Consider the following 22,287-nt stretch of genomic DNA (forward strand, 5'->3'; position numbering starts at 1 on the left):
GCTCTAATGTTTTTTTAAAAATTTAGAGTACCCAATTATTTTTTCCAATTAAGGGGCAATGTAGCGTGGCCAATCTACCTATCCTGCACATCTTTGGGGTTGTGGGGGTGAAACCCACGCAGACACTGGGAGAATGTGCAAACTCCACACGGACAGTGACCCAGGGCCGGGATTCGAACCTGGGTCCTCGGCGCCGTAGGCAGCAATGCTAACCACTGTGCCACCGTGCTGCCCTACTTAGCTCTAATGTTGACGGGGATCTTAAGACCCCAGAACCGAAAGAAGGAGGCGCGTTCGGATTGCCCGGATATACAGGCCCGGCACGCGCGCAGAGCCACGGGGGCGTCGTTCAAATCGGAGCCCTGTCGACGGGATAATCACGGGAACGGCGTTGGACCCGATCATGAATCTGACGCCCATTCTCACACTCCACGCCAGGCGCTATTGCGGCTCGGAGAATTCCGCCCACTCTTTTTGATCAAGTTTTTGGTCACCTGTCTAGATATCTTGTGTAGCTGTGTGAGAAATGTTGTTTGAGAAAACTCCTTTAAAGCACCGTGTCAATGTCTACATATTTTTTGGTTGTCAAACCCATTTTTAAATCATTCTTGGGCCGTGGATGTCGCTGGCTGGGCCAGCGTAATTGCCCATCCCTAATTGCCCTTGAGAAGATGGCGGTGAGCTGCCGCCTTGAACCACTGCAGTCTGTGGTGTAGGTACACCCGCCGTGCTGTTAGGGAGGGAGTTCCAGGATTTTGATCCAACCGCAGTGAGGGGAATGGCGATATATTTTTAAGTCGGGTTGGCAAAATGGCTTGGAGGGGAACTCTCAGATTGTGGTGTTCCCACATGCCTGCTACCCTTGTCCTTCCATAAAAGTAATGTTGCCGTAGTCCCGTAGGTGGAGGAGGACATTTGTGAACCCCGTGGATTTTTTAATAGCAATTGACAATGGTTTCATGGTCACCATTAGAGTTTTAATTCTAGATTTTTAGAAGTTGAATATTCCACCACCTGAATTCGAACATGGGTCCCCTGAGTCTCTGGATTGCTAGTTCAATGGCAAGACCACAAAGCCACTGCCCCTCCAACTGGAATGATATACAGACTGAAGTAATTTAATCTCCGTTCAAATCTAAACCGATAAATTATGGTTCACTGAACTCTTTGGATAGATCATAAATAGACAATGAATGGTTTGACTATTTAGAATTTATATATTTTACATATACAAGTAAAAACTTATTTTGAGCTGATTAACAATTAGTTTTTATTGTTACAACAGTCCAAGCTTTATTCATTCTCTCCGTAAAAATGCCTAAATTGCTAGTGCGACCTTTTGCCTTGTTTAGTTGAATGACAGATTTAGCCATCTGTTAAATATTTAAGGATAAGAATAGTAGCCACTTATTAGCCTTTACAGTGTATCTGTAAAACATTTTAATTAGTCCAGTACAGTGATCATTGGAAGTCCCTATATACTGACTGTCTTCCATTAATGAGTGCAAGACATTTCTGTAATATACAACTAACCTGTCCTATACACTCATCAATTGAATATTTAAAACATCTGAAAAGGTGTGTTGTCTCCACAGCCTCACTTTGTTTTTCTTCCCCCCCCCCCCCCCTTTTTTCTGCCAACTTTCATTGCAAATTCCAGCGTAAGTATTTATAATGGTGCTGCCTCTCTAATTACACCTCTTCCCTCTCCGAGCCTCCATCTCAGCCACAGGTGAGGCTGTGGTGCCTCAGTTTTGTAACTGATATAGTAGCCAAAAAAATACGGGCAGAGTATATGGTTTTCGAAAGGACATTACATTGAATTACGCGTCCTGTTATATAACCCTGCAACACTAGAAGAGTGCCACTTGGAAGTGGTATCTTGTGAGATCAGCAAGCATCTACAATGTACTTGGTGATTAGTGCCTGAACAACTACAAGAAATATGCAGTGGACAAAAGCCATCAGTTGCCAGGGTTACAGATTTTGTGAACATTTGGAGTTCAGACAGAAGGGGAAATGTGGGGAGAATTGCACAGGATAACATGGGTAAGACACAGAACCAGGTCATTCAGCCCAACAGCCCATCCTGGTGTTTATTCTCCATTTCAGCCTCCTCTCATCTTTCCTCATCTAAATTTTCTATGCTATTCACTTTAGCCACTCCTTGTGGTAAGAAGTTCCACATTCTTGCCAGTCTTTCGGGTTTAAAAAAAAAGTTCATTCTGCATTCCCTGTTGAATTAATTTGTTTTTCAAAAGTTTTTTTATTGGCATTTTCAAAATTATATACATTGCCGTTTGTTTGCATTTATTATACCGTCACAAAGGTTTTGTGCCCCCCAACCGGTCCCCTCTCTTTCTGTCTTGTCCTGGCTATTTCTCCCCTGGCTACTGGCTATTTATATATGTGTTGGCCACAAACGGGTCTCGGAACAGGCGGGTGAATGGCTCCCATGTTTTGTGGAAGCCCTCTTCCGACCCACGGATGGTGAATTTTATTTTCTCCATTTGGAGAAATTCCGATAGGTCGGACAGCCAGTCTGCAGCTTTAGATGGTGCTGCTGACCGCCAACCAAGCAGGATTCTACAGCGGGCGATCAGGGAGGCAAATGCAAGGGCGTCCGCCCTCCTCCCCATGAAGTGATCTGGCTGATCTGATACCCCGAAGACCGCCACTTTTGGGCATGGCTCCACCCTCATCCCCGCCACTTTGGACACTGCCTTGAAGAAGGCTATCCAGTAAACAGCAAGTCTGGGGCAAGACCAGAACATTTGGGCGTGGTTGGCCGGGCCTCCTTGGCACCGTTCACATCTATCCTCTTGAAGTTCTTGATGATCATCTTGAGTTCTTGATGATCATCTTGTATCAATTACTTTTCCTTTTCCTCTTCCCTATGGTGAAATGGATTAATGCTAAATATGTAAATTGACAATCTACACCATCATGACAGTAGAATATGCTAAGAGACAGTTCTACGTGAAGCCTCGTGCTAAGCCATCTGCAGTACATAGTTAGTAGAATATTCAATAACAATGTCCAAGTTAACTACAGATTTGGCTCTATCAATCCTGACCAAGGCCAACCTCATCTCAGGACCACCCTGATGATAAGGATTTCCCACAAGAGGAAACATTCTCTCTGTATCCACTATCAAAACCGCTCATAATTTGAAACACCTATATTAGATCACCCTTTTTCCAAGAGAAAAGATACCTTTCAATCCTTTCCTGATGCATATACTCACGCATTTCTGGCATAATCAGTCTTCACCAATTCCCTTTCCCAGTCTGGTGGTGCAACATGTTAATCTAGCCAAGTGTTTTGTTTTAAATTTGCTTATGGGATGTGAGCTTTGCTAATTGCCTGCGAAAAGGTGATGGTGAACCTCTGCCGTGAACCTGTGCAGCTGGTGCGATACAGGTAGTCCCATAGGGCTATACGTAGTGTTCCAGGATTTTAATGCAGCTATAGTGAAGAAGCAGTAATTCCAAGTCATCGTGTTACTTGGAGGGAAACTTACATGAGGCAATGTTCCCATGCGTCTGCCCCTGTGCTTTCAGGTGGCAGCGGTTGTGGGTTTGGAAGGAGGTTGCTGCACTGCTTATGGTGCGAAATAGCAAATTTTTGCCCACAAGTCCATATAGATGGAGTTCCTGGCCAGGTCCCGAAATTAGCTGCTACTTTTGAAGAAGCCTGTGACTCATTGTGTTCTGCCTCAGAACGTCAATCTTTGCCCTGCCAAGTGGTGCATTGAGATCCAAAATAAATAGTTAAGCATTAAAAGTGTTAAAAGCACAGTAATCCAGTGTCTGCTAGCGCAGGCGTGGTGGGTCGGGGAATCATCTGTTGCGGCGTTCCCGATCGTGCAAATCTGCGCGCAGCAGCCGGCTGTTAACGCCAGCTGCAAGCAGCCTTCAAATTGGCCACGAACATGTTTATAAAAACAAAAAGCCGAGGCCGCACTGCGCATGCATGCCAGATCATCGGCCGCTTTGTTTTTTAAACGGTCACAGCTTTTTGGTTTACAAGTCCCGGGGGGGGGGGGGGAGGTTTATTCATTTTAGTCATTTAATTTTAATTTTTGCTTTAAAAGTTCGGGAGAGATTTATTTGATAAAATTTTAAAGGAAAAAAATTCAGAACTTTGGACAGATGGCGACTCCATACTTCCCGACACCGGAACGCTTCACCTTCATTTAACAGGTTCCATTGGAGGAGCGTGTATGAGGGCCAAAGGGTTCCAAAACCATTTCCACCATTTTTGTCAGCAGCAATCTAGGTAAGAGAAATTGATGGGTGGTGCAGGGCGGCGTGGATCTCTAAGGTCGGCTAGCATGTGTCGCGAAGGTTGGCCGGGTTGGGTCCCGAAGGTTGGCCGGGTTGGGTCCCGAAGGTTGGCCGGGTTGGGTCCCGAAGGTTGGCCGGGTTGGTAAAAATGTGTCCCCAGAAAAAAATTTTGAAGAACACTGCTAGAGTGTGTTTCCTTAAAATAGTGGTGTGAGAATCGAGTTTGTTCAATTTTAGCTTCACGGGACAACTGGCTATCTGCACCTAAAGAGTCATTTGATATATATTGTGTTTCTCTAAATTTTAATTTTTATGGAAATGCTTTTATGATTCCAGTGAACTATGAAGCTAAGTCCTCTAAATTATTGTAATAATGCAACTCTTTTGTCGACTCTTCAGATTGAGTCTGTCCCACAATCTTGATGCAAATTATTGTTTTCGTACCACAGCTCAATGTACCTTACTGGATCACATGGAAATTTGAGAGTTCAGCTGGCACTTTGGTTGGGACAAGGGAACCCCATCCCAAGAGTTAATTGCTTATGATAGTAAGAGCATCCGTTCATTTACACCACAGGAGCACAGAAAGCAAAGTTGTGGTGGTACAAGTCTGGGGCAGACTTTTTAAAAAAAACGTTCCTACATATTATTTGCCCGTCGTCTCCCTCTCTAATTATATCTAATAGGACCTATTATATGTCTATATTTAGACACAGAACCTAAGGCTAATGGGGCATGAATAATTGTTAAACAGAAGATTCCAAAGCAATAATTGTTGTCTTTTAGTCATTTTTTAAGACTTCTTAAGTAAGAGATGAAAGCAAATTGATAAGTGATTGTTATGTTTGGAAGGCACGTGAAGTTTAACTTGAGTCAAAAGTCTTATTAAATAATAAAATCTACTAGCTCTGTGATCATGGAAGGAAGAACAATAAAATGTTGGTTAGAACCAGCACTTCCTCAAAATAAAAATAAAAACTTGCATTTATATAGTACTTCCTCAGGACATCCCAAAGCACATTAGGGTCAGTGAACTGCTTCGGGTAATAATTGTTGTCGTATAAGCAAATAGGTGACAGCAAGGTCCCGCAAACAGCAATGAGCTGAGTGACTGGATTTTTAGTGGTGGTTATTTGAGGGATAACATGTAGCAAAGATACTAGTAAGCCTCAACTCTTCAAAATGCACGTGGGCCCTTGCAAGTGCTTTTCACCAGTCAAACTGACTTTGGTTGGGCATCTCCCCAATGACAGCAGTGCACTGAAGTGGCAGCCTATAGGTTTTGTGCCCCAGTGTCTAGAGTGAGGCTTGAACGCTCAATCACCGAAGGCAGGGTCTTAGCAGTCATAGAAATTTCCATCAACTGTTCAAAATACGACTGTTTCTTAGATTTAGGTTGGAGTAATTAGAATCCTGCCAAGTTGAACGTCAGACAAATAATTTTGTATTTGTGAAATTTCGAATCAAGAAGGGTTTGAAACTGGAGGTGAAAAGCTGGTGATTGTATAATAAAAAAGTACAAATCATGTATTGATTTTTTAAAAAACCTTTCACGTCCTTGGGTACTCCAAATTGCTTCACAGCCAATGAATTACTTTGACTTCCCAGTGCTATGTCAGCAAGCTGTTATGTGGCAGCCATTCTATACAAAGTAAGATCCTACAAAAGCAATAAGGAATACCCCGGCCGGTTGATGTTTAGCCGAAAAATGTCAGTCGAGGGATAATTGACCAGCAATTCTCTGGCTTTTCAAATGGCACTCGGATATATTTTATGCCCAACTGAATAGGTTGTTGAGGCCTCAGTTTTACCTGAAATAATTACACCTCCAACAGTCCAGTACTCCCTCAACTGAGGTTATGTGTAAGTTCTAGACCGGACTCTGAAGTGCAGATGTTATAAGTGACCCAAACTGATGCTGATATTACTTTCTGTGCTTGCATCTTGCTAAGTGTTTTACATTTCCACCAGAAGTCTCTTTTACTTGGCTGTTATCATTGGAAAAACCCACAGCAGTAATAAGTGCAGAGAGACAGCAGTAATAAGTGCAGAGAGAAAGCAGTACAGTAATAAGTGCAGAGATAAAGTTACCAATCAGAAACAGGCTAAATGTTTCCCTGGGTGCAAGGGATGTTATGACTATTACAAAGAGCAAAATGTTATTGGAAACAGGCCGATTCTATTTTACCCCACGGAGAATTCTCCCAACAAGCTGTGTTTATAGGTTATGTGCCCACAGTATTCCTTTCATTAAAATTTGTGGACAGTGATGGTCTATACATCTGTCATTTCCTGAAGAATGCGGAATGAACCCAATGCCAGCAAACCCCAGTAGTGTGTGTGGCATTGGTGGAATGATGCAGCACATTTAGACAAATCTTGGACGTCTTGTAAATACAAATGTTATCTCTATCCGTTAATATTGGAGCCCATAATTTCCTAAAATAAAATGGCAATTAAATTTTTAATTGCTATGTTCCACAAAAAATGGATTATTGTGTGAGGGAAACCAATTTATTTGTTGGTGTTTACCTATTTTATCTGTTAAAGCTCACCTGTTTAGAAATGTAAACATTTTTATCTTCTCTTTTTATGATTAATTAAAATGAGCATCATCTCTGGAGGCAACGTGCATCTAGTTTTACTACAATTGTAGAATTGTTTCTGCTGCCCCTCGAGTCTTTACTGAAGTTATGGTACTGTCTGGGGGAATGGTCGCAGTCAGGAGTAGTTATGCGATAAGTTGACTTGCAGGATGTTTCAGAGTCCACTATTATTCTGAGTTTTCTGATCCTGGGCATTAAGACTGACTAAAATTTCCAAAATTCTTTCCCTCAAAATCCTATTCCCACCAAGACAAGAATGTAGAAAAATATTTGAATTGGCCATTACGGTTAGATTCTCGTTTAAAATTTTGCAAGACCAAACGCAATTTAAGTTCCAAGTAGTTTTGGAACGTTTGTTTTGAGAGGGTAGTTTGTGCAGTGGGCTAGGTTTTTCAGATCCACGTTTCTTTGCTGACATAGAATGGAAGCCCTTCGAATCCCTACAGCACAGCAGGAGGCCATGTGGCTCATCGAGTATGCATCAACCCTCTGAAAGAGCACCTTATCTAAGCCCACTCCCCCGCCCTGTCCCCGTAACCCTACCTAACCTGGATTCAAGAAATTACTCCGTGCCTGTGAACGTTTTCTTGAATTGAAGGCACTACATAGATCTAAGTGGCTGTCTGAAAGTGGAATTAAAGAGGAGGAGTCCGAGTTGAAGGGAGTGCATCACAAAAGTCCATTCACTTTTTAAAAATAAATTTAGAGTACCAAATTCATTTTTTCCAATAAAGGGCAAATTTAACGTGGCCAATCCATCTACCCTGCACATCTTTTGGGTTGTGGGGGTGAAACCCACCCAAACACTGAGAGAATGTGCAAACTCCACACAGTGACCCAGGGCCGGGATTGAACCTGGGACCTTGGTGCCGTGATGCAGCAGTCCCAACCACTGCACCTCCGTGCTGTCCTCACAAAGTCCATTCACACTGGGCATGGCACTGAGAAGCAAGAAGGACAATTATTGAGTGCCGTTGCCTCTCTCCGCAGCTACTTTGCTCTAAAACTAAATGAGCAGCGCGCAAATTGCATTTGGTGAATTGCATACTGCCAAGATTGAAAAATGTATAATCCCATCTTTGTTATACATGTTGTATGTACAAAACCACTGTGCACTACATGCAGTTGAAGGAGCATTCCTCCTACAGCTTGATTCCATTCAAACAAACAGCATCTGTGAAATCTTATGGGTTGTAGCATTTTAGTTCTGGTGTGCGCTTCCCAATATTCGGGAAAGAGTTGTCTGTAATGTGACGGCATCCTGCCAAATTGGAGTTGCTTAAGGCATTCCAGGCAGCCTCAGCAGTTCAAAAACAAGTACATGGAGTACTGCACTGTGATTATATATTGGCTTCAATCTGGTCATCAAAATGAAGGGTAAAAGGGGGGGTCCTCTTTGTTAATAGATAAACCCAAACAATAGTGGTAGAGGATTTTTAATAACCATTGTACATAAAACAAACATGCCATCTCTCATAACAAATGTTAATTATTTTTAATAGTTAAACAATTAAATAGTGAGTTTAGAAATTGCACTTGTAGCCACATAATTCCCACTGGTATTTTAAATACAAATTGGGTTGTCATCAATCGGATGAAATGCCCACTGGCCCCAAGACAAAACCGGTTGGGAAATATAACACTGATCTTGCATCTCAATTAAGACATGAAAGCAAAAAAACAAAAGTCAAAGATACTTGCTATAGAAGGGGCTTTAAAAAGAAATTTTTATTTTAAAAAGACAATTCCCTCATCAGCTTGAAGCTACAAAAAAATGTCTGAGTGTTTCTACAGAATAATAAATCTGTTGCCAAGTGAGGTTGTTTACGTTCAATACATTACAACTTCAAGAGTACTTGATTGGATGTCCTGACGTTGTAAAAGGCACTCCATGAATATAATATCTTCCTTTATGAAACCGTTATGGTTTGGCAGCGGTTTTTAAAATATGAAGTTGCCCATTCTCTGCATGAAGTCACCCCCGGATGCTAGTTTGCAATAAAATGAAGCATCCAATCCAGAAACAAAACCTACAGTTCTTTGGAATAAAACAACTCTTAACAAAGGGGCCGCTGCGTGTGGATACCCAATTGCACAAACCTCCACACATTCCCGGTGCATATGAAGCAAACAAAAAAAACGAACAACTGAAATAAAAACAAAGTATTTATTTTTTAAATATATTTTTATTCCAAACAATGCAAAAAAAATTCTCACACAAAACAAAAATGCTCAAATATAATTTAATACAATACAGTTCGTCACTTTTTGTTTTTATAAACTAACTATGAAGGCCCCTAGATACCCCTGCAGTTGCTGACAACAAACAGATCTTCAGCAATGAACGGCTCCCACCTGGAGTAAACCCCTGCTCCGACCCCCTGATGGCATATTTATTTTTTGTCCGATCTCAGAAATCCTGCCACGTCCCCCAACCACAGCGAGACGCAGCTCACCTCCATCAAAGCAGGACTCATCGCCGGGCTACCAGAGCAGCGAAAGCCAGCACGTCAGCCCTCTTCCCCTCGAGGAGCTCCGGCAAAGTCCTGACACCGCAAAAATCGCCACCAGTGGTCACGGCTCCAGCCTAATCCTCTCGACCTCCAACATGGTCTCAAAGAACCCGACCAATTTTGGGCAGGACCAGAACATGTGCGAGTGGTTCATCGGCCCCCCTAGACACTGTTCACACCTATCCTCCACATTGGGGAAAACCAACTCGTGCACTCTAGTCAGGTGCACCCTTTGGACTACTTTATATTGTATCCGACTCAGCCTGGTGCAAGAGGAAGTCGAGTTTACCGTATACAAAATTTAACTCCTGACCCCTCCCTCCAACTCCAGGCCCTGTTCCTATTCCCACTTTTCCTTTATTTCTTCTAATGGAGCCTTGCCCGTCTCCAGCAACTACCCATATATGTCCGAGATCTTTCCTTCTCTCAACTCATCACAACAGAACATCCTGTCATTCAATGTAGGTCTCAGTAATTGGGGGAACGAAGAGAGTTCTTTGCAAACAAGTCCTACACCTAAAGGCGCTCCCGCCTCAGGAGTTGATATTTTTCCTCCAGTCCCGCAAGCCTGCCCTCCACAAACCCATCCGAAAATCTCTCAACCTCTTCCAAATCTTGTACGTTGCATCCATCCATCCCCAATGTGGCAAACCTATAGTTACCGCAAATTGGCAACAATAAAGCCATGCCCCCTCCATCTAAAACTTTGTCTAAATCTGGGAATCATACCTGTCCACACACCGGCTGAAATTAACTTGTCCATCCTAATGAAAAACGATTTGGGGAGAAAGATTGGGAGAGACTGGAATAATTGTCTGCACTCTCCCCGCCAAGGAGAGTGGGAGGGCATCCCACCTCTTCCGAGTCCCATTTCACCCCCTCCACCAGACTGGCCAAGTTTAATTTGTGCAGCTAGGCCCATTCTTGAGCCACCTGAATCCCTACATATCTGAACTTTGTCTTGGCCAGCTTGAATGGCAGTGTTCCCAAATCTGCTCTCCTACCCAAGGGTTCACTGGGAAAATTTCACTCCGTTTGTACCCGGAGAACAATCCAAACTTCCTCAACAGCTCCGTTGCCTTTCCCATTCAAGATAGAGGGTCTGAAATGTACAACAACAGATGGTCCACCTAAAGGAGCATCCTATGCTCACTTCCCCCTCTCTCAATACCTCTCCACCCAATTGATGATCTAAGCGCGATGACCAAAGGTTCGATGCCAGCGTGAACACAACAGGGACAATAGGCATTCCCCTCGTGCCCCTGTACAGCTGGAAATACCCTGAACTCACTGCATTAGTGCGGACACTTGCCGCGAGAGTGCTAGACAACAGTCTCACCCAGGAGATGAATGTTAGCCCAAATCCAAATCGCCCAGATCCTCTAAGTGGTACCTCCACTCCACCCGATCAAAAGCCTTCTCGGCATCCATGGAGATGATTATTTCAGGTACCTTCCCCAAGATGGGGACATAACCACATTCAAAAGTTGCCTGACATTTGTCGGCCCTTAAAACACCCAGTCTGGTACTCCGAGATTACCTCTGGCAAACAACCCTCCTGACATTTTGACAGAACTTGGCTAATACCGTGGCAGCGGTATACAATAAAGAGAGAGACCTGTAAGACCCGCACTCCACAGGATCTTTGTCCTTCTTCGGTATCAGGGAGATCGATGCCTGTGCAAACGTGGCTGGCAGTCCGGCACGTGCACTTTCTAGATCTTTTTAAAAAATAAATAAAGTTAGAGTACCCAATTCATTTTTTTTTTTACAATTAAGGGGCAATTTAGAGTGGCTGATCCACCTACCCTGCACATCTTTGGGTTATGGGGGTGAGACCCACACAGACACAGGGAGAATGTGCAAACTCCACGCAGACAGTGGCCCGGGGCTGGGATCGAACTGGGGTCCCCGGCGCTGTGAGGCAGCAGCACCTTCTAGATCTGCTGCAACTCTTTCAGGAAGCAACAGACTCAGCAAAGTTCCCAAAATTATTGCAAGCAACTATTTGAAACTGCATGGAAATATATAGATTGGAGATATATATATGTTTTTCCAGTAAAGCAGTCAAACATCTTAACAGCTGTTGGACTGTAACTTACCCAAGTAGGTTGTGGGCGGTAGCAAGTTGACTGTTTTCAGCAGATGGATTTTTTTTTAAACAAACAGTTGTGGTATGTTGAATTGAGAATATTGTGGGTGACCTTTGATACCAGGAGCTTTAGAAGCGCTGTTGGTTTTATTGCGCTCACAAGACGTTGGTGTGTCATGGCAGGGGAGGTGGTTTTAATTGTATGGGGGGGGGGGGGGGGGGGCTGTGAGGAGCCTGCTTAAACTGTAAGTTTCTGGCGCAGTTAAGTGACACTGGGGTCCACGTAGCTAAGAGTGACAACAAGATTCATGATTTTGCATTATTTTCACTTCAAGGCTTGGTGGCGAACGCCATTAGTGCATTTTAACTTACTTATTATACAAGTTTCTATTCTGCTGCAACCAACTACAAAGTAAATAAAGCACAGAAACCCATTCTCCCCACGCCAGTGTTTATGCCCCATATAACCCCCCCCCCCACATTTTCATCTAACCCCGTCAACATATCCTATCCCTTCATTTTGCTTACCTAACTCCCCTTGAATGTATCTGTTATTCACCTCAACTATTCCCTGTGGCAACAAGTACCACATTCAAACTATTGCCTAGGTAAAAGTTTCTCTTGAATTCTCTACCGGGGAGCTCATGGTGTGGGGAGTAACATGGTGTCATGGCAGGGGTGATGGTTTTAATTGTGATGGACAGGACGGACAGCTCGCAGGGAACAAGCATAAATAGATCATTTTCGGGTCAGCAAGATGTAATGACTGGAGTACTATTGGTGCGACCACATCGAGAGTACAATACACAGTTTTAGTCTCCTTATTTAAGAACGGATATAATAGCGTTTTAAGCAGTGGCTCATTCGACTGATTCCTGAGATGAAGGGGATGCCTTTTGAGGAAAGGTAGGCCAGGTTGGGCCTATACCCATTGGTTTTAGAGCAACGAGAGGTGATCATACTGAAACATTCAGGACTCTGAGGGGGTGGATTCTGGAAACGTGTTTGCTCTTGTGGAGGAGACTGGAATTAACTTCAGGAATAAGCAGAAATGGATCATTTCAAGATGCAAGTAAGGAGAAGGGAATTAGTCTGAGGAATTATCTTTCCCCAAAGATCAGTGGAGGCAGAGTCATTAAATATTTTTAAGGCTGAGTGAGATAGATCCTTGGTTGACGAGGGAATCAAAACATATTGTGGGTAGGCAGGAAAATGAATTTGAGACCGCAGTCAGATTAGCCGTAATATAATCAAATGGTAGAGCACATTGGAGGGGGAAAATAGCCAACATTTGTATGTTTGTATTGGATTTATTGATGACAATCTTATATCTGTAGCCCCTTGCACTAGTCGCGCTTGCAAATTGAAACATCTTCACATCTACCCGATCAAAATTTTCATAATCTTGGAGACCTCTATCGAGTCATCCTCTTAAGTCAGTTTCTTTAGAGACTAGAGCCCTGGCCGGTTTCCCGATACATATAACCTCTCAGGTCTGGCATAATTCTCGAAAATCCTGATTGCTCATTCTCCAGTGCTGCTCACTTTGACTGCAGTAGTGACTGGGCGTGTACCAGTGTAAAGGTGGCAGTGTTAACTCGGCAGATGACACAGTGCAGTAAAAGCCCAAGGTGAGGGACTACGTAGAGATTTCCCATGTGGAACAAGTATCCTGTGATGGGTAGGTTATTGTGCATCTTGTAATATTGCTGCCCATGCTCCACTATTTTATCAAGGTTCATCAATAGTTGATGGTAATTTTTGATGTTTCAATAATGCCCCCACCACCACCACCAAAACCAACAAGATGGTGGTGAGTCAAGAAGTAAATGGTTGAATTCCTCTGTCAGAAACTCTTACATAATTTCTGCAAATAGACGCTGAAACAACAATATAGACATTGTGGCACTGAACAAGAGGAGGATTTGTTTTCTATTTTGCTAGGATCCTTCAAATGGTGGTGTTGCAATTCAGTGTGACTACAGATTGACATTTTGCGAATCCAGGTGGTTGTAGCTATGAAAGAATGGCTTGTCAACGCTCGATGCAAGTGTAAGAACAGGTTGCGGTGCAGATCCAATCCTGTCCAGCAGGGTGAAACACCCTGTACATTGTATGATTGATCTGCTCTGCCTCAAAAGGATCCTTTTTCGTGCAAATGCATAGTGAGGCTGCTGTATCAGAGTTTCACAAATACAATGGTTGCTGTGTCTGAATGTTTAGAGGCTGGCTTTTAGCGCAAATGTTTTAATGGTTGGCCAAGTTGACTGGGGATGTGTGGTATTATTGTCATGAATAGATAGCTTTCAAAAACGAGAAAAGCTATATCATTACTAACCACACAGATGAATTTGGGTCAATAAATTTACTTGATCATCCTGATAACCTGGAACCAGTGAAAGATTTTAGCAGTGACAGTTTTTTTTATTCTACATAGTGCTGTTGGCAATGGACTCTTGCACTTTCTCATAAACCTTCACCACTTGGCACTGTTGCTGTGCTGTGTGAATGTACAAAAATATGACATCCAGAGTCAGAGTAATAAGTACTTTGACAGACGCGCGATGAACAATGTCGGTGGAAAATAAGTATCCATTTTCTTGGAATAGTGTCTTAAAGCAGCTAATTTGAGTAACATTTGAGGTTAAAATCAATCATATTGCCCATCAGTTTAATCAAACTGCTAACCCGACAGCCTAAGGATGCCAACTTGAGTTCCAAGGATGCCTATTCCTCAAACCTGTCAACAATATATCTTCCCAGTAGTGTTTGTTCATTTTGAGGAGGGGAGAGGGGGGGATGGAGGAATGCTGACATTGCCTGTCCAACTCCAGCCTGCTAATTATAGCAATGCCTGTGGTTGCCTGCAACTGAACACCCTCCTGGCTACGGGAGGGATTGGAGTGAAGAAAGGAGAAAATTCCGTGAAAGCACAGATCCACTCTCAAACCCTTGACCTCTGTGCCAGCCTTGCCAAATCCAAATCACAATCAAACCATGAGAGAGGTTTTAGTTTCAGAGCAACAGTTTCTTTCTTTTTTTGAGCTTGTAGAAAAGTAAAGCAAATTTCTTTTGAGGCGTAACTTTTATGTGTTTGTAGGATTTTGCATCCATTATCTTGCTGTCCTTAGCCCGATCTGACTTTCCAGTTTTCTCTTCCCCCCCCCCTCTTTTTTGTTTTCTGCACTGACCCTTTTAGCTTCCCACACTCCATGAAAGAAAACTCCATTCTTTAAAGTGTTTGAATTGAATATTTTAATTCTTATTGCATATGGTAAAATGCCTCGCATGGTTTTGTGGGTTGGAGACCTGTTAAATTGATTAAATGCTGATTCTTTTTGCAGTGTTGGAGTAGAGAGCTGGCTGCTTTGTTCAATAATGCCATGCTGCCATGATAGAAATATCAGTCTGCAACTTGAGCTAAAACACTGCTTATGCATGTTTCAGGGAATGTGAATTATTGCCGTAATCGCATTTAATTTCTTAGTTTCTTACCGTAAAAAGGTTCTTTTCATAAAGGCCAAATAAGCCTGAATTGTACTGGGTGAACTGTAAGGAGGCTTACCGTTTTAATAGGTTTTTACTCTAGACAAATTGAGTATTAGTGTTAAAACTGGGAATTGCTTAAAGTCCACCTAGTGTGTTGTTGAAAATAAAACTGTTCATCTAACGATAGATGGCCAACACGGACAATAAATCCTTGTAGATTGTTACTATTGTAAACGAGAGTTTTCTTTTAAGCTTCGGTTAGTGAACGGGTTACCTGATCTGGTAAAGAACTAAAGTACAAATCTAGAAGGCTCTTTTTCCTTCGACTTTGCTCAATTTGGTGGGGTAACAGGGATAGGGTGGAGCAGTGAGCTTAAGTAAGGGTGCTCTTTCCAAGAGCTGCTGCAGATTTGATGGGCCAAATGGCCTCCTCCTGCACTGTAATTTCTATGAATTAGCTGACCTCGGGTTGGTGATGGTCCAGGATATTGAACAAGACTGAGAGAGCCTGGACTAGGAAGGCTCTCATTACTTTTTTTTTAATAAAATATTTTTATTTATAGAAGATTTTCCATTATAACAAAGTAACAACAATACAGCAAATGCCAATACAAACTACAGCACCCTCCACTCCCCCAGCCGTCTATAAAGAAAGAAAAACCTTAACAAAAAGGCAACCCCTCCAAAAAACATCTGATGGTAATGAGTTCCCTGAAAAAGGAGATAAAGGCTGTCCCCTCGAGTCCAACCCTTCCACCGAGCCCCTCATGGTACACTTGATCTATTCCAGATAGTAAAATTCCATCAGATCCCCCAGCCAGGACCTTCACTCAAGCAGAACTGTTCTCCGTGCTATTAACGAGGTGAAGGTTCGGACATCTGCCTTCGTCCCTGTCTGCAGCACCGACGAGCCCAATACTCCAAAATTGGCCACCAATGGGCACGGCTCCAGCTGAAAACTCAAAATCTCCCAACAGTGTTGAAAGAGGAGACCCAGAAGCTTACAAGCTTGGGGCAAGACCAAAACATGGGCGTGCGGTCCCCCCTCCCCCGGTCAGGTGCACCCTGTGCACCACCTTGAACTGGAGCAAGCTCGAGTTCGCACATGAAGTGAAGTTGACCCTGTGAAGAGCCTCACTCCACACCCCCCCCCCCCTCAAAAACCAAACTCCGTTCACCCTCCCATTTCCCTTTTTTCACTAATTCCAACGAAGCCTGCTCCATCGACAACATCTGCCCATAAATATCCGAAATCTTAACCTCCCTTAACTTGACCAAAGACGGGGCCTTGTCCAAGGGCGAGAGCCATGGGGCCGGGGAAATGAAGGAGGCTCCTTACATAGAAAGTCATGAGGCTGCAGGTACCTGAATAGTTTCACTCCTGGGAGTTGGAACTTCTCTAAAAGCTCATCCAAACCAGCAAACTAACCTTCAAAAACATGTCCCTAAACTCCTCCAACCTCTCCCTCACCCATGTCTTAAATGATGAATCCAAGCAGCCCAGTTTAAAATGCAGTCTGAACTGATTCCAAATCCTAAGTCCAGAGTGTGATGGACAACTCTCTATTTGCCTGGGTGAGTACAGCTCCAACAACAGTCGAGAAACTCTGCACTGTCCAAGACAAGGCAGCCCACTTGATCGACACCCATCCTCCACCACTCATGCACAGTGATGGCTTGTGTGTGTACCATGTACAAAATGAACTGCAGCAACTTGCCAGTGCTTCTTCACCATCTTCCAAGCCCACAATCTCTGTCACCTAGAAGGATTGGGATAGCAGGTATATGGGAACGCTGCCACCTGCAAGTTGGCCTTCCAAGTCACACACCGGTCTGACTTGGAAATATATTGCTGTTCCTTTAATGTTACCGCGTCGCATCTTTGGATTGCAACCTTGCTGTGGTGGAGAGGCTTGAACGTTCCTTTTATCCTGAGAGCAATGGCATCGGGAGTCTTAACCTCCTGGCATGGTCACCCATGACGGTAAGGTCCAAGAGGAGGAACCAGGCAAAGCTCAATCCAAAAAAAGTCCTCAACTCGGGTGGAAGATAAACATATGAAGGGTGCAGCAGTGGGGAGATCCTCATCGCCTAGGCTCCCTTGCCACTGGAACTGGACATACCCTCTGTCAAGGACAATGTCTGCTGATGTGCAATGGCATATCCACGTGAGGTGGCATGGTAGCACAGTGGTTAACACTGTTACTTCACAGCGCCAGGGTCCCAGGTTCGATGCTCAGGTCAGATTGTGCAAGGTCTGCACGTTCTCCCCGTGTCTGCCTGGGTTTTCTCGGGTGCTCCGGTTTCTTCCCACAAATCCTGAAAGACGTGCTGTTAGGTAATTCTGGATATTCTGAATTCTCCCTCTGTGTACCCGAACATGGGCCAGAATGTGGCGACTAGGGGCTTTTCACAGTATATATTTTTTTTTTTTATACTTTGAAAGGCTTTGAGTTTTATTTTGGTCTGTAGTGTACAAGGTACCAATGGACAATACTGTCAATGCATGATTAAAATCCACTTTAGAGGAAGGAATTTTTTTGGCAGTGACATTATTTATGCCTGTAGTTGCTTCTCAAAATATTGTTGTAGAATAATTTCCACTTCCTCCTCAGAGTAATCCTTCACTTGGAGGTTGGTTCCATTTTCCGCCCCTCGGATCATTGCGGAGAGAAAGTGTTTTGATGATGTTCTGAACAGACACAAAACCTTCTTGTTCATGTGCATAGCCCTTCCAATTTCATAACCAACACCTAAGGAAGGTTGGGTGACTTCTGCCACTATTACATCAGCCTCCTCCAGCCACTTCAAATCCCGATCATGGATATATTTATCTTCACCCTTTGCTCCATCCTCACCGTTCACAGTTAAATCCGGGCAGCCGATGTGTTCTGTAAAAACTGTCCCAAATTTCTTCAAGTAGTCGATAATCCGGGAGTAAATTTGGACATCCTGCCTCCCCCCCCCCCCCCCTGATACTCCCACAAAAATAAATGGCCAGTTTCATCCCGCCGCGCGCGCACCGCCCGCACCCCCGGCCCCGCTGTCCCAGCCCGCGCAAACCCTTTTCACAGTATATTAATTGCAGTGTTGATGTAAGCCTACTTGTGACAATAAAGATTATTATTATCATGATTATTAATAAAAGTTGTCTGCACCCGCATCTACCTAGAGGAAACCAGCACATCCCCACCCCCAAACACAGACTTAGCCCTGCTACGAGGAGGTGATGGGACAGGACCTGGAAGGCCCTTGCTTTGGACCGGTGCATAGGTAGTGGAGTTAGATTCAGTAGTCTCACTCTTGGAAAACGAACAGGAGAGTGTTTCGGCAACTTTCTTCACAACTGAGCAGTCCTCTTCAGGATCCACTCTGCTCACCCCACATGGGGAAAGGGTGCTCTAAAAATAATCTGTTCCGTCCCTAACCTGGCTGGAAAGCTACATCCAGCAGGCTCATCTACCTGTGATCAGAAAATCAAAGTTAAACTAAGTTTCAGCACCTGAAATGTACAAACCCTCCTGGGTAATGAACAAAACAATCCACTGAAACGGAGAGCTGCCCTTGTTGCCTGTGAACTCAGGCACTTCAACATTGACATCGCTGTCCTGCAAAGATACTCAAAGATCGGCTGAGGGAAGATGCCGGTGGTTGCACCTTCGTCTGGAAACGAAAATCCGAGGATCAGCACAGGACAAGTGGAATTGCCATCAAGAACAAACTCGACAACCGCCTCTCTGAGCTCCTGTCAGCATCAACAAACACCCCCTGACCCTCTGTCTACAACTTGCCAAGAACCAGCAGGCAACGGTTGTGAGTACCTACACCCAATCCTTGGGGACTTTAATATCAGAGTTGGAAAGGACTTCCAAATCTGGAAAGGAACCATCGGAAAGGAAAGACATAGGAATCGAAACTCCAATGGGGTTCTCCTGCTTGCCAAATATGCGGAACATCATATGCTTGTCATCATTAATGCACTTCCGCCAAAAAGACAAGTTTAAGACTCCTGGAAACATCCACGATCAAAGCACTGGCACATGATCGACTTCTTCATTGTCCGATCCTGAGACCAAAAGGATGCCCTCATCGCCAAAGCGATGACCAGTGCAGATGACTGCTGGACAGATGACCGGCTCACCCGCTTCTCCATGTACATCAAATTCCACCAGAAGCAGCAAAAGATGAAGAAACCGCTCAGAAAAAATATTTTTGAGAGGCTTCAAGAGTGGCAAGCGAATGAACTTCCAACAATGTCTTCTCCAAAATCTCTTGGACCCTAGGCCTCAAACGGTGCAGAGTAATGACAGAACCCTCTTGAGAGACAGAGACAACATCAGCCTTTGATGGAGAGAACCCTTCAAAGAGCTCGGAAACCGTACTACAGCCATAGATGAGGACATGCTTGAGGAAATCCCCCAGCTCCCCTTCAGAGATGACCTTGAACTCCCACCAAGCCTGGACAAAGTCAAAGCTGCTAGTACATACTTGAAGAATGGAAAAGCCGCAAGAGTGGATGGTATTCCAATGGAAAGTTTCAAACTTGGAGGAGAAGCAATCACCCATCGTTGTTGCTGAAAATCTGGGACAGAGAAATTCCTGCCAACATCAGTGCTGCCATCATTACTACAATCTTAAAGAAAAGAGATGAAGCAGACTACGGGAAGGACAGAGGAATCTCCGTACTCTCCTTTGTCGGGAAGATCATTGCCCAAATCATCGCTAGCTGCCTTCTCCCAATCGCTGAAGAAATCCTTCCAGAAAGCTGGTGTGGCTTGCTACAAGCCGTGGGACAGCGGATATGATTTTCACTGCTCGGCAACTTCGAGAGAAATGCTGGGAACAACATCAACCACCAATGGCCCTCATCGACCTGACCCAAGGCTTTTGACTCAATAAATTGCAAGTGCTATGGAAGATCCACAGCTGTCTACAGAAATTCATTAACATCCTTATCGGCAAGAAGAGGAAGGCTCTCCGTGCCTGGCAAAACAACATAACCAGCAAGGCATTGTAGCACAGTGGTCAGCACAGTTGCTTCACAGCTCCAGGATCCCAGGTTCATTCCACTCTTGGGTCACTGTCTGTGCGGAGTCTGCACGTTCTCCCCATGTCTGCGTGGGTTTCCTCCGGGTGCTCCTGTTTCCTCCCACAGTCCAAAGATGTGCAGGTTAGGTGGATTGGCCATGCTAAAATTGCCCTTAGTGTCCAAAAAGGTTAGGTGGGGTTGCTGCGTTACAGGGATAGGGTGGAAGTGTGGGTTGGGTAGGGTCTCTTTCCAAGGCCCGATGCAGACTCGATGGGCCGAATGGCCAAGGCTGAATAAATTCTATGATCCCCGAAATAAGACAGAAAGCTTGGGAGATTAAGACTGGAGTTGAGCAGGGATGTGTCACCACCTCTGCCCTTTTCTCCACCCTCATCACCACCATCCTTCACCTTGTCAAGAGCAGGTTTCCCAGTGGAGTGGATAATATCTGCAGGCCTGACGGAAAACTTTTCAACCTCAGCCAGTTGAAATCCAAGCAGAAAGGAATATGGTATGCTTCAACATGCAGATGACATTGCCATCTTCACTCTCTCAGAAGAACAATACTTAGTGCATAGAACAGTACAGCACAGAACAGGCCCTTCGGCCCTCGATGTTGTACTGAGCATTGTCCGAAACCAAGATGAAGCTATCTTGTTCCTCTTGACAAGACATTCAACCTCTCCCTGCCTGACAGGAGGAACAGGCCCTTGAGGTCTGTACGATGCTTGACACCTTTGCGGAAGCATGCCAAAGAATCGGTCTCTGCCTTAAACGTCAAGACTCCAGTCCGTTACCAACCCACCCCAAGGCAAGATCCGGTATTTCCTTCCATTAAGATCAATGGTGAAACCCTACCAAACATGGAACATCTCTCGTACCTGAGGAGCCACCTCTCCTCAAGGCTGGCATTGATGCGGTGATCCAACATCGTATCCAATCCGCAAGTGCCCCCTTCAGACAACTAGGGAAGAGAGTCTTTGACCGGGAGATCCATGCTGATCCTGGTGTACAAGGTGGTCAACCTCTCAACTCAGCTCAGAAACTTGGACTCGGTACAGATGCCACCTCGAGGCCGTGGAGAGGTACCACCCAACGCTGTCTGAGATGAATTCTCCACATCAGCTGGGAGACAGGTGTACTAACATCAGTGTCTCGACAGGATCCAAGAGCACCAGCACGAGCCATGGTCATTTGAAACCAACTCCGCTGGGCCACCCATGTGCTAGAGTCCCGACTGCCAAAGCAAATCATCTTCGCCCAGCTCAAAGAAGGTTCCTGAAGGAAGAGGAGGACAAAGGAAGAGCTTCAAAGACATTTGAAGGCTTACCTCAAGAAATGTAACATAGGCATCAATGCCTGGGAGACCATTGCTCAGAAGAGACCGACTTTAAAAAGGGGGGGGGGGGGGCATTGGGGGGGGGGGGGGGGGGGCATTGGGGTGGGGGGGGGGGGGGGTGGGGGGATGTGATACATGCGTCAAAACGGTTTGGGGGGTGTTACAGTTATTATGGGTTATTTTGTTGCATTTCATTGTTTATCGTTATGTTTTATATTTTCTGTAAAAAATTCCAATAAAAATTATTTTAAAAAAAGAAGAGACCGACTTGGAGGAACTTCCTGATTGAAAGGAAATAATTCTTTGAGAACACCAGATGGCAAGAAGAGGCCTGGAAAAGGAGCCTGAGAAAGGAACTCCAGTGACCTAGAGCTCCCAAAAACCAATCCCACCTCCCGGAAACACCTGCCAAGTGTGCAGTCGTAGATGCAGCTCTAGGGTCAGGCTCATCAGCCAGGCAAGAACCCATGATCAGCGACACCGAGTTTATTGGGTGGACAATCATAGAATTTACAGTGCCGAAGGAGGCCATTCGGCCCATCGAGTCTGCACCTCTGGTGCCAAAGCAAATCTGGTTTAGCTCACTAGGGGCTGGTTTAGCTCACTCGGCTAAATCGCTGGCTTTTAAAGCAGACCAAGCAGGCCAGCAGCACGGTTCGATTCCCGTACCAGCCTCCCCGGACAGGCGCCGGAATGTGGCGACTAGGGGCTTTTCACAGTAACTTCACTGAAGCCTACTCGTGACAATAAGCGATTTTCATTTCATTTCACCTGGAAAGAGCACCCTATCCAAGGCCAACACTTCCACCCTATCCCCGTAACCCCACCCAACAGTAAGGGCAATTTTGGACACTAAGGGCAATTTATCATGGCCAATCCACCTAACCTGCACATCTTTGGACTGTGGGAGGAAACCGGAGCACCCGGAGG

The 22,287-nt window shown here is 44.6% G+C and overlaps 2 protein-coding genes across 5 annotated transcripts in view; one reads left to right on the forward strand and one right to left on the reverse strand.

Annotated features, from left to right (window-relative positions):
• The window catches only part of nedd4a (NEDD4 E3 ubiquitin protein ligase a), a 168,867-nt gene that overhangs the window by 84,418 nt on the left and 62,162 nt on the right, over positions 1-22,287 (forward strand). The gene's annotated exons all lie outside the window — the stretch shown is intronic.
• LOC119974193 (2'-deoxynucleoside 5'-phosphate N-hydrolase 1-like) lies at positions 17,412-18,029 on the reverse strand. The gene is given in 2 exon segments (XM_038812914.1): positions 17,412-17,953; positions 17,955-18,029. Coding segments are annotated over 2 exon segments (450 nt in total). The 5' UTR covers positions 17,997-18,029; the 3' UTR covers positions 17,412-17,545.

This window comes from Scyliorhinus canicula, chromosome 12 (genome assembly GCF_902713615.1).
Source record: "Scyliorhinus canicula chromosome 12, sScyCan1.1, whole genome shotgun sequence".
Classification (NCBI taxonomy): domain Eukaryota; kingdom Metazoa; phylum Chordata; class Chondrichthyes; order Carcharhiniformes; family Scyliorhinidae; genus Scyliorhinus; species Scyliorhinus canicula.